Source organism: Acipenser ruthenus, chromosome 2 (genome assembly GCF_902713425.1).
Source record: "Acipenser ruthenus chromosome 2, fAciRut3.2 maternal haplotype, whole genome shotgun sequence".
In the NCBI taxonomy this organism is placed as follows: Eukaryota; Metazoa; Chordata; class Actinopteri; order Acipenseriformes; family Acipenseridae; genus Acipenser; species Acipenser ruthenus.
In genome coordinates this window covers 59,772,934-59,784,835 of record NC_081190.1, presented here as the reverse complement: position 1 = coordinate 59,784,835, position 11,902 = coordinate 59,772,934, and the positions used below count along the sequence as shown (strand labels likewise).

At 40.4% G+C, this 11,902-nt stretch overlaps 1 protein-coding gene across 1 annotated transcript; it reads left to right on the top strand.

Moving 5' to 3' along the window:
- Positions 1–253: 253 nt before the first annotated feature.
- LOC131697138 (uncharacterized) lies at positions 254–11,596 on the top strand. The gene is made up of 3 exons (XM_058985434.1): positions 254–486; positions 675–1,295; positions 11,514–11,596. The coding sequence occupies exons 1-3, from the start codon at positions 279–281 to the stop codon at positions 11,594–11,596; spliced, it is 912 nt and encodes a 303-aa protein (XP_058841417.1). The 5' UTR covers positions 254–278.
- Positions 11,597–11,902: the final 306 nt, after the last annotated feature.

Here is an 11,902-nt window from a genome sequence, read left to right as displayed (position 1 = left end):
AAGTGTTATTTCCTAATTGCTTATGCCTCAAAAGTATAGAAAATGGCTATTATTCCCCACAAACTTTGCTTTTGTGACCAGGACAGTGATATTTTGAAATTTACCTATTTTCCAGAACATTCCAGATAGATTCAGTGCTGAGTAAACTTGGAGTAACTTCTAGAACTTTCTAGAACTTTCCAGTAATATAAATAGTAGTATAAATACAGGGGGCTTAAGCCCACCAGTTCAGTTTAGTTCCAGCTGCCTAAGTGGATACATATCTGCATTTTTCTGAGATGGCATCAAGAGGCTGCAAGCATCTGGCAGACGCATTTTGCTATGTCTGTGGCCAATTTATCAAGACAAGAGCGAAAAAGTACTCCGTGGAAGCATCTGCTGAGATGTGTGAGGCCTACAAGGCATATTTCGGCATGCCTGTCAGGGATCAAGACAAACCCTGGGCACCTCATTTCACCTGCGAGCACTGCAAAAAAACTCTGGAAGGTAAGAAGGACAATTGGTGCTCGGAATTTTATGTTATAAAATTTGTTAAAATTTTTAAAATTGTAAAAGTTTTTAATTTTAAAATGTTTTACAATTTTCAATGTTATTGAAAAAATATATCATATATGAAAAATGTTGCGAGAATCTCTTACACATTAGTCATGGGAGAAATAAATGTATTTTTGTAGGATGGTACAGAGGGGAAAAGAGAGCCATGAAGTTCGCTATCCCAAGAATTTGGCGGGAACCCACTGACCACTCAAGCAACTGCTACTTCTGCATGGTGGACCCTTCCAAACGTCGGACTGGCAAGAATGCACCTGCTATCAAGTATCCGGACCTTCCTTCATCCATCGCCCCGGTGCCACACTGCCATGAGCTCCCTGTACCCACTCCTCCGGAGAGAGAGCAGCCGTCTTTAGAAGAGAGCAGCAAGTCAGAGAGCGAGGAAGACGTTGTAGATCCAGATGACAATTTCAGAGGTGGAGCTGAGGAGAGAAACCCATACTACCCCAACCAAAAAGACCTCAACGACTTGATTAGAGATCTTGGTCTCACCAAGTCCAGTGCCGAGCTTTTGACGTCTAGGCTCAAGCAGTGGAACTTGTTGGATGAAAGTGTGCAAGTCGCAGATCAGAGGAAGCGTCACCAACCTTTTTCCAGCTTCTTCACCCGTCAAGATGGGCTCTGCTTCTGCCACAATGTGACCAGTCTGTTCGAGGCAATTGGAATCGCCTGTAACCAGAATGAGTGGCGCCTCTTCATTGACAGCTCATCCAGGAGCCTCAAAACCGTGCTGCACCATAATGGTAACAAGTACCCGTCTCTTCCCCTGGCTCACTCGGTGCACCTCAAAGAGGATTACAACAGCATCAAGACCTTGCTGGACGCCTTGAAGTATGATGAGTACGGCTGGGAGGTGATAGGAGACTTCAAAATAGTGGCATTCCTGATGGGTCTCCAAGGCAGTTTTACCAAGTTTCCCTGCTATCTTTGCCTTTGGGACAGCAGGGACACCAAGGCGCACTACCACAGGCGGGACTGGCCACAGCGGACCGAGTTCTCTGTGGGGAGGAACAACGTCAAGTGGGAGCCACTGGTGGACCCTCGGAAGGTGCTGATGCCACCACTGCACATCAAATTGGGCCTTATGAAACAATTTGTCAGAGCTCTAGATAAGGAGTCGGCAGCCTTCAAGTACCTTCAAGACTTCTTCCCTAAGCTGTCTGAGGCAAAGGTCAAAGCCGGTGTCTTCGTCGGACCACAGATAAAGAAGATCCTGGAGTGCAATGAATTTCCCAAGAAGCTCACTAGTAAGGAGAAAGCGGCTTGGAACAGCTTTGTCGCAGTGGTTCGAGGCTTCCTGGGCAATCACAAGGCCGAAAACTATGTGGAGCTGGTTGAGACTCTGGTGAAGAACTACGGCACAATGGGCTGTAGGATGTCCCTCAAAGTCCATATCATTGATGCTCATCTTGATAAATTCAAGGAGAACATGGGAGTGTACTCGGAGGAGCAAGGCGAGCGCTTCCACCAGGATATACTGGACTTTGAACGCCGCTACCAAGGACAGTATAACGAGAACATGATGGGAGACTACATTTGGGGGCTGATTCGTGAAAGTGATTTACAGTATAATCGTAAATCTCGAAAAACTACTCACTTCTAAATCTTTTGTAGTCATTTTTGTATTACTTTAGTATAAATACATATTAATTTGGATTCATATGTTGTTTTTTTTCTGACTTTATGTGAACGAAAAGACACAAATTCGCCCGTTTTCTCATTGGAAATAGGTAAATTTCAAAATATCACTGTCCTGGTCACAAAAGCAAAGTTTGTGGGGAATAATAGCCATTTTCTAGACTTTTGAGGCATAAGCAATTAGGAAATAGCAATCGGATTGAGGTCTGGGCTTTGACTGGGCCATTCTAAGACATTCAAGTTCTTGTTTTTAAACCACTCCAGTGTAGCTTTGGCTGTGTGTTTAGGGTGTCCTGCTGGAAGGTGAATCTCCGCCCCAATCCCAGGTCTCTTGCAGACTGAAACAGGTTTTCCTCTAGAATTTCCCTGTATTTGGCTCCATCCATCTTGCCCTCAATCCTGACCAGTTTCCCAGTCCCTGCCGATGAAAAGCATCCCCATAACATGATGCTGCCACCACCATGCTTCACCGTGGGGATGGTGTTCTCAGGGTGATGAGCAGTGTTGGCTTTGCGCCACACATAGCGTTTTGCGCTAAGGCCAAAAAGTTCAATTTTGGTCTCATCAGACCAGAGAACCTTTTTCCACATGTTTGCTGTGTCTCCCACATGCATTTTGGTAAAATCCAAATGGGATTTGATATGGGGTTTTTTTCAGCAATGGCTTTCTTCTCGCCACTCTTCCATAAAGCCCAGCTTTGTGGAGCATCCGGGTTATAGTTGTCCCATGGACGGTTTCTCCCATCTCAGCTGTGGATCTCTCCAGCTCCTTCAGTTACCATTGGCCTCTTGGTTGCTTCTCTGACTAATGCCCTCCTTACCTGGTCACTGAGTTTTGGTGAACGGCCTTCTCTAGGCAGAGTCGCGGTTGTGCCATATTCTTTCCATTGTTTAATAATGGATTTAACGGTGCTCTGGGGGATGTTCAAAGTTTGGGATATTTTTTTTTATAACCCAACCCTGATTGGTGCTTCTCCAGAACTTTATCCCGGACTTGTTTTGGTAGCTCCTTGGTCTTCATGATGCTGTTTGTTTATATACGCTCTCTAACAAACTCTGGGGCCCTCCAGAAACAGGTGTATTTAATCTGAGATCATGTGACACTTTAATTGCACACAGGTGGACTCCATTCAACTAATTATGTGACTTCTGAAGGCAACTGGTTGCACCAGAGCTTATTTAGGGGTGTCACGGCAAAGGGGGTGAATACTTTTGCAATCAAGACTTTTCAGTTTTTTATTTGTAAATAAATTTGAAAAATATGTAGATTTTTTTCCCAACTTCGACATTATGGACTATTTTGTGTAGATCAGTGACAAAAAATCCAAATTAAATCAATTTTAATTCCAGGTTGTAACACTACAAAATGTGGAAAAGTCCAAGGGGGGTGAATACTTATGGAAGGCACTGTACCTTTCAGGCAGGGTCGTTTTTCGAGTTACCCTTTTTTTCTCGTGTTTTTCATTCTCATCCTGTTGCTAGTTGAATTTTTAAAATTTCATTCACTACTGCCATATTGCCTATTACAAGAATAACAAGAATCACACAAACATACTTCAACCATTTTATTATGCGTAACATGTTGATAACATCATTTCTTGCTCTTATTGTATTACTTGTATTGTAACACTTGAAATGTATTTGCTTACGATTGTAAGTCGCCCTGGATAAGGGCGTCTGCTAAGAAATAAATAATAATAATAATAATAATAATAATAGAAAAAAAAAAAACTCGAGGGCCACAGTCTTTTGAGTTTCACTCCAACTTGAATTCTCAATAAGTTTATTTAATCCAGTTATTTGCTGAGGTTGACATATTTAAAATTAATTTAGGTCTTTTACAGTTTATTTTAATGGTCTTAAAGCAAGCGAGCAAGGTTGAATTGAATGGGTGGGCTAGTGACATCACTAAATGGGATGTGTCAATTAAAATGAGTGTTGTTGATACGAAGGTTATACTGTCTGTCTTGGTAAATATATGGATACTCAGAAGTCTGAGTATGCATTTGATTGGTTCACTTTTACAACAGCTCATATTGACTGGTTTAATATTACAACATCTAAAGTTCTTGTAGCTCGTCTGACAAATTAAAGTTTGGTACTGCTGTTCCCGCAGCTTTCAGTCTTGCTCCCACCCGTTCCCACAGCCTTCAGTTCTGCTGCCATCGGTTCCCGTGAGATTTAAAACTCTTTATTCCCGTTCCCGCCAGTTTCATTTCGATTCCCGCAAACATAAAGAGAAATGTATTCCAAGTCCAGTCCTAATGTCTCTCTCGAATACTGGTGGCTCTAATTCTAAATGCACAGCCATGGCAAGGTATTATGTTACTGACATACTTGTTGTTTTATAAACTATCAGAGGACTCCCAGGAATACTGTGCAATAAGGAATGATAGGTCTAAAAGGAACACAATATTTAAAAACACGTCCAATTAAAATATGTACTGATTATCTCTTCTCCCACTAAAAAGCCATACAATTTGCATTGAACCGTGTCTGAAAAGTGCACCTTATGCTCATGAGACTTCAGCAGTGAAAATCCCATTTGTGATGTAACCTCACGCAACTTTTTACCATAACTAAAGGCTGTACCCACCAATTCTTTCTTAACATGAGATCTGCTGGAAGTAGCCCTGGCAAGGTTCTTTTAATAATTAGATAAAAATAAGTATAGAGTATGTGGGGTTTAGAGACCTCTTCATTCAGTGGTTATTTTTGTTTATTTGTGTTATTCCACGTTTCAAGTTATTGCCATTTGCCATGATAGTGCTTTATAGTTTAGTTGTTTTATAAGCAAGGTTATATAAAATACTGAAGCTACTGCAAATAAAAAGTGCAGGCTTTTGCAATAAATAAATAAATGCCGAAGCTCTTTGCAAAGCATAGAAAGATGTTTTTTTCATCCTTTACACTTTTGTTAGCTTCGTGTTTGGTCATCGGGTAGCTGTGCTTTAAGCCTAGACTTTTCTGTCCCTTAGCAGTAAGATGCAATTCATTGTACACTAGCCTAAAGTAGCATCTATGATGGGTACCTACCACGGACAAAAAAAAGTCACTTTGTATCCCAAGATGTATAAATTAGCATAGCTGGGAATTGGTGCCAGCAGTCTGTATATTGCTGCAGGCTACCGACAGCACCAGGCTTGAGCGACTTGGGGCCTAAGCAGGCTGTGAGCGGGGTTATTGTGTTTCGTCATCACACTCAAGCATCATTCCAAGAAAAAGTGACAACCCCCAGGACAACAACCGGTAAATGTTTTCTTAACTCCTTACTGTCCGTGAATTAACCATGCATAAAGCACTATGTAATCAACGCTATATTTTTTACAAAAAAAAGGTAACATTGCCACTCGTGGATCATTTTAAATACCCTGCTTAAACGGCAGTCGGGAGTTCAATTCGAAGCGACAGACAACCAAACCAAGTGCGTGAAGGAGAGCGGGTCGGGAGAAGGGAAGAGGGATTGGGCTCGCCCCAGGTTCGGCTGCCAGAGCGGGGCTGAAGCGTCTCGTATCCCGAAGAAAGCCTCAGCTCCTCTCGCAGCAAAAAAGTAAATACATTAGGAAAGATAACCACGTAACAGGCCTAATATTTATGTAGTTATAAAACGAATACTGAATAAGATGTCTGTGTTATATAATGCCAGTGCAGCTTTTCTTCAGTTCAGATACTGTATCAAAAGGGAAAGACAGAAACTGAAGTTAAACTGAGAAGTTGTTTACAGTTTGAACAACACCGGTACTGTATTTACTGTAGAATATTGCATGAATCAGGAGTATAGAGAATTGGGGGACATGCTGTAGGAGCGTTATAATCTGAGGTGCATTTTAAGAGCCTTATAGCTAAGGACCTGTGAAAATCGTGGACATTTTCTTTAAAATTCAGGGCAGTGACACAAGTAAAGTATTGTATTTTGCGGAATGTGTCCAAGGAACTATTTTATAAATTATGTGTACAGATTATTATTATTTTTTTAAACATGAAATATAGAAATAAATGCACTGACATCATCAAAATCAATGTCAAAGTTATTCAAGCACTTTACAATAGCTTGTGAAACGGTGTTGTAATTAACAGCCTGTAGGTAAAGTGTATCTGCAAGGACAGCTTTCAGTTCAGTACGTCAGATGCATGTTCACCATTTATGTTTTGCAAAAACAAATATAATGTGTAACCCATACTGATCTTGTGCATCAGTCGACTCGTCAGTGACCACTGACAAGCAACCAGACTGTTTTACCAATTCCATAATCTCCTGCTTGTGATACTCGGCAACTTTAGGTAAGTATTCATGTCTCAGCTGGGCTGATGAAGGATTCACTCCACTATTTGCTACACTCTGTTTGGAGAATTTACATAACTTTTGGTTGTCCAATTTTTCAAGAGGGATATTTGTGCAAACAAGCGCCTCTGTCAGGTCAAAATTTTCTTTGGACTTTTGGCACATGGAAGTCATCGTTTTTTTGTTTCTTTGGAGGTACAGCAGTCACAATACTGCTCTGGATTTCCGCCTTTCTCTTTCGGTGAATATTTGAATCTAAATGACTATCAACAGCCGATTCTCAGTAAAGTTGCAGGTCGTACAGAAGAGCTCACCTCCATTGCTGTGTAAAACTCCTGCTGGATGCTGCTTTACGTGATCTGCTGCAGACACATTTTTAGGCTTTTTAGAGACATCCATTTTCTTGTTTACAGTGTGTAGTATTTTAATTTCCCGCCTAGATTACATATAGTCACATGACATAATCACTGCTCAGCATGGCGAATAGTACACACAGGCACATAGCAGAGCTGTACAGTTTCGTTAATGTAATTATTTTTCTTGTATGAAATACAAATAATAATTATGAAATAATGTATTTTTTATTAATTAAGAATATTGTAAAAATCGTGGTATTGGGCTGATTTCACGATTTTCGTGCAGCCCGTGAAATCGCGATTTACACAGGGCTTTACTTATAGCAAGGTAGGACTGTATAGATATTAGGGCTGGCACTATTGATCGATGCATCAAAAAAAAAAAAATAGAAACGTTAAACCACATGTCGTTTCATTTTATAAGGACGCAATTAAATTATGTATACCTGTAATACGATCCCCCGTCTTTGCTTCCTTTGTTTAGGTATTTATTTCAACACCACCACCCCCCACCACACACACACACGTGCATTTTCAGTACTTTACCGCAAAATATTTAAAAAAAAATCCACGATAAAAAAATATTTTATTAAATTAATGCTTAGTTCCATTTTTGCAGTCTGTGACATTTAATTTAATCGACTCAGCACGTTCATTATGCGTGAAGTCTCTAAGCTTGGCTCACCTATCTAATGTAAAAGCAACTCAAGCTACCCGAACCGTACCAGGCTGGCTCGACTCGTCACCGGCTCGGCTCGGGTGTGCAGGTGGAAAAGGGGTCCCGTGTGCACCCTCACTGTGCTGGCGAGTGGTCAGTCCCGGTGCAGAACATGCACCCATTATAGCTATAGGGAAAACAGATTTGCAGGGCTGTTAGCCCGTGTCCTGTCATGCATCCAGAAAGATACTGCTAGTTCTTGTATGAACACAATGTTGCTATTTGCCACTGAGCTTGCAAACCGCTCATGCAGCATTATCCTGTAGCGGCAAACTTTTTGAACTCCCTTCACAGCAAATATAGTCCAGTTAACACTACAGAAGTGTATTCCGCTGATTGGCTGACGTGCAAGACCGGTACAGAAGTACTGATTGGCTGATATGCCAGAGCGGGAAAAAAAGCCTTAGGTAACTAGTTCAGAACATTCAGACAAAGGCAGGAAGAGAAAATGAGGACTCATTTGGAGTAAAGCGTGTCAATACATGAACGTACCTGGTTTTTAAATGAACTTACCTGGTTCTTAAACGAAAACAGTTTTTTTTTAAATTGCAGAAGTATTCGCGACCCCATTAACACTGGTAACGCCGCGGTTATACTCATACCTGAAACTGCCAACGGCAGTCATTATGACGATTACATTTTAAACAACATCAATATTAAAGTGAAAGACAAACTATTGGATACAACTTTTATTCAAGCACATCGTACCAAACATCTGCACAGCCGAAACACTGTATTTAAATGAACAATTAAACATAAAAGGGTTTATTTTCTAACTTACCACATATAAAACACGACTTCAAAAAACATTTCAAAAAGAAACTGGTGTAGATGTAGAACCTATTTAATGTAAATGAACGCTATGCCTTTAAGAACACAAGTGCCAATTGAGAACATACCGGCAGCTTGTTAAGTTTGCACTAAACATATTTAAACCAAATCAACCATTATGTTAGAGAGGAGTCTTTGTGTGAACGGAGTGTGGCGGCAACAGGAGACGCTAGGATTATTGGGTGGTTTTGTCGTGAGTGTTCGAAAACTGTTCGGAACAGGAGTAGCAGTGATGCGATGCAGGAGTGACAGGCAGACAACGGTAATCCAGTGAAATGAATTGCTTTATTTATAATCCCGGTCTGGTGACCGTAAAATAATAAATCCCCGGCTATACACAACAATGTGTAAAGCGCGGGGATAACAAAACAGGGCAGTCCCAAACCAAATGCAAAACACGGTCGCCAGTCCGGGGTGAGTGCAGATGTGCAGGTGCTTGGTGCAGACACAGTGGGGTGGTGTGTAGTGGTGCTCCGGATAGTGCTGACCCGATTTAGACAGCTCCGGAGGTGCTTTAACTGTCTCAGTGAAAAACACAGAACGTTAACACACAAACACAACACGTAATCTCTTTTTCAATACGAGAGTTCCTCTCTCGCTCCTTCTCTCTCCAGCGTTTACCCAAACGAAGGAAAAGATCAGCGTTACCCTGGCCCCTATATGTAATCCCGCATGATATCTAGGTAAACGGTTGCAGCTGCTTTATTACTTGCAGCTGCCCCTCGTTTACCTTTCAAGTCACTACGGTCTTACAACAGAGTCTCGCTTCTTTCCAGGCTGACCCACTTCCCGGTCCCGGAAACGAACTGTCAGGCCAGCCCTTCCAGATACTTCTCCTCCCGTTCTTTAGTGCCCTCACAGGTCGGGAGGAAGATTTATCACCAGAACTCATTGTATTTCTGTCACACTATACCATAAAAATGTTTAAAAGTATTAATATAGAAATTACATACAATGTGATGGATACAAGCCAATGAATTTATATACTGTAGATTTTTAGTTTCAGCCAGTGCCCAGGGACATTTTTAAGAATTATCCCAGCTTTTTAGTTCAATAAAGAAAATGTTTTACACAATTCTTGGGAAATGACTTTAGATTTAGTTTGACTTGACTTATTCCCTTTGAATGCTATTTGATGTAGGCAAATAATGAAAAGGTCAATAAAAAATGGCTGAAATATTAGAGATGGCTTGTGATGACTTGATGTAGATACACACTCCCATATAGACATTAATGCAGTACCTCAGAAATTATACATATGAAATAGTGTCTGAAGGTAAAAAGGGATACTTAGTTGGTCCCTGGGGTAGTCACTTCGTTCTTCATTAGAGCATTACATTTTACATCACACTGCTGTTACACTGGCAACACTTTTAAATGCATTATAATTACACATGTTTTCAAGCACTCCAGATGGTAAGTCAACCTTCAGTGCTGCAGCATTATAGCGCATGTCCATTTTCATATTACATTTTATTTTGTACTACTCTTGATTAAAGGAAGCTCTAAGTGTCTATGAACCAGGAAGTGCAATACAGACTAAAAGCATGGCAGATATAGAAAATGCTGTAATTTACACATTAGGAAATTGACTATTATTATTATTATTATTATTTGTTTATTTTGCAAACGCCTTTATCCAAGGCGACTTACAGAGACTAGGGTGTGTGAACTATGCATCAGCTGCAGAGTCACTTACAACTACGTCTCACCCGAAAGATGGAGCACAAGGAGGTTAAGTGACTTGCTCAGGGTCACAGAATGAGTCAGTGGCTGAGGTGGGATTTGAACCGGGGACTCCCTAGTTACAAGCCAGTTTCTTTAACCACTGGACCACAACAACATGCAAATTATAAATTTATAGCAAATTAAGATAATTAATACTACTGTATATCAATAATATCCTCTGTGTGTGTGTGTGTGTGTGTGTGCGTGTGTGTGTGTATGCTTACCACAAGAAAGAATAAACAAATACCAGAGCAAAAACAACCAATGATCCATTGAAAGATCTACACAGTAACTACATTTACATGTGAAATTACAGTGCACATATTTGACACCATTCAAAAGGCAGCATACTAAGGCAGCATACTAGCGCACTGCTCTGTTGTACTTTAGAATGAAGTATAATCATAATCTTAATCCAATTCAAGTTTTACTTGAAACTCACCAATCAGGTGTCAACAGATATTTGGAGCAGGTCTTTCCCATCTGCTGTTATTCACTTTGTAGACAAAATACTGTTGTGCTTCTCGCTTGGCTCCATATTGGAGTGTAATGTGCCACGGAATATAGCCCATATGCTATATTCAGGTCTATTGATTTCAAATGAGCCCTTCTTGCTTATTGGTCATTACGGAACAAAAATGGCATTACATTTTTTATGAACTATGTATACAGTACACATTGAAGCAGCTGTTTGGCAAGCTTTCCTTGACCTTGTCATGCTCTTGAACCCTAACGGTCCCTGGGCAATAAGCTTAAAGTGGATTCTAGGGTTGCAAGATAAGAAGACACTCGGGCTGGAACAGATGTCAAAATGAGTCAAGTCTTTGAATCAAGTAAATAAGCTCTATTATAATTCTTCCATATGGATTTTTAAAAGCAATTTTAGCAAAGAGCACTAAGCATTTAGCAAAATAAATATCTTCACCAAAGAGTGATTTCAACAATGAAAAGTTCAACATTTAAGGGTTCATAAGAATATTCAACACTTACAGATATCAAGAGGCAAGCATACATCTTGTAGGTTCAAAGATTGGAATCTATACCCTCTCCTCTCCTAAGCGTGAAGCTCTTACATTTTGCTTGTTCTCAGTAGGCTGATGGATCACCTGTTTAGCTATCATGTAATCCCTGCTTATATCACTATTTAAGTTCCTCTTTCTAAATGATAAATTAAATTTCTGAAATTGAACCAATTTTAATGGGTTCTGCTTAATATGGCCTTTCTAAATTCTAACTCAAAATCGAGTTGAACTTGAACCAACATGGGATGTGGTCTGGTGCACTCTACATGACCTGTTTCAACCACAATCTTTCACTTACTCTTTCTATAGGAAATTCAGATTTGAGATTTGTTCTATTTTTTTTCAGTTGCTCTAATAGCTACAATCTGGCCTTTCCTCTTAAAACAGCTGTTCTGTTCAAACACAGGAAGGTCAGGAAAGTCAGTGATTATGACATTGAGAAGAACAATTCATACTCTTTCACCATCTAATAATAATATCTTTATTTTTATATAGCGCCTTTCATAGTGGACCATCATCACAAAGTGTTTTACAGAGCTAGGCTGTGAACTGCATTATATGCAGTGTCACTTACAATAGAACATTGATTTAACATCTCATCTGCAGGATGGAGCACAAGGAGTCACACAGTGTGTCAGTCAGTGGAAGAGGTAAGGTTTGAACTGGTGACCTTCTGTAACCTTCTGGTTACAAGCCCTGGACTTTAACCACTGGACAACTGGACCACATAGTTTGTGACAACCTGGTGAGAGGGGAAGAGGACAGACAATAAAATA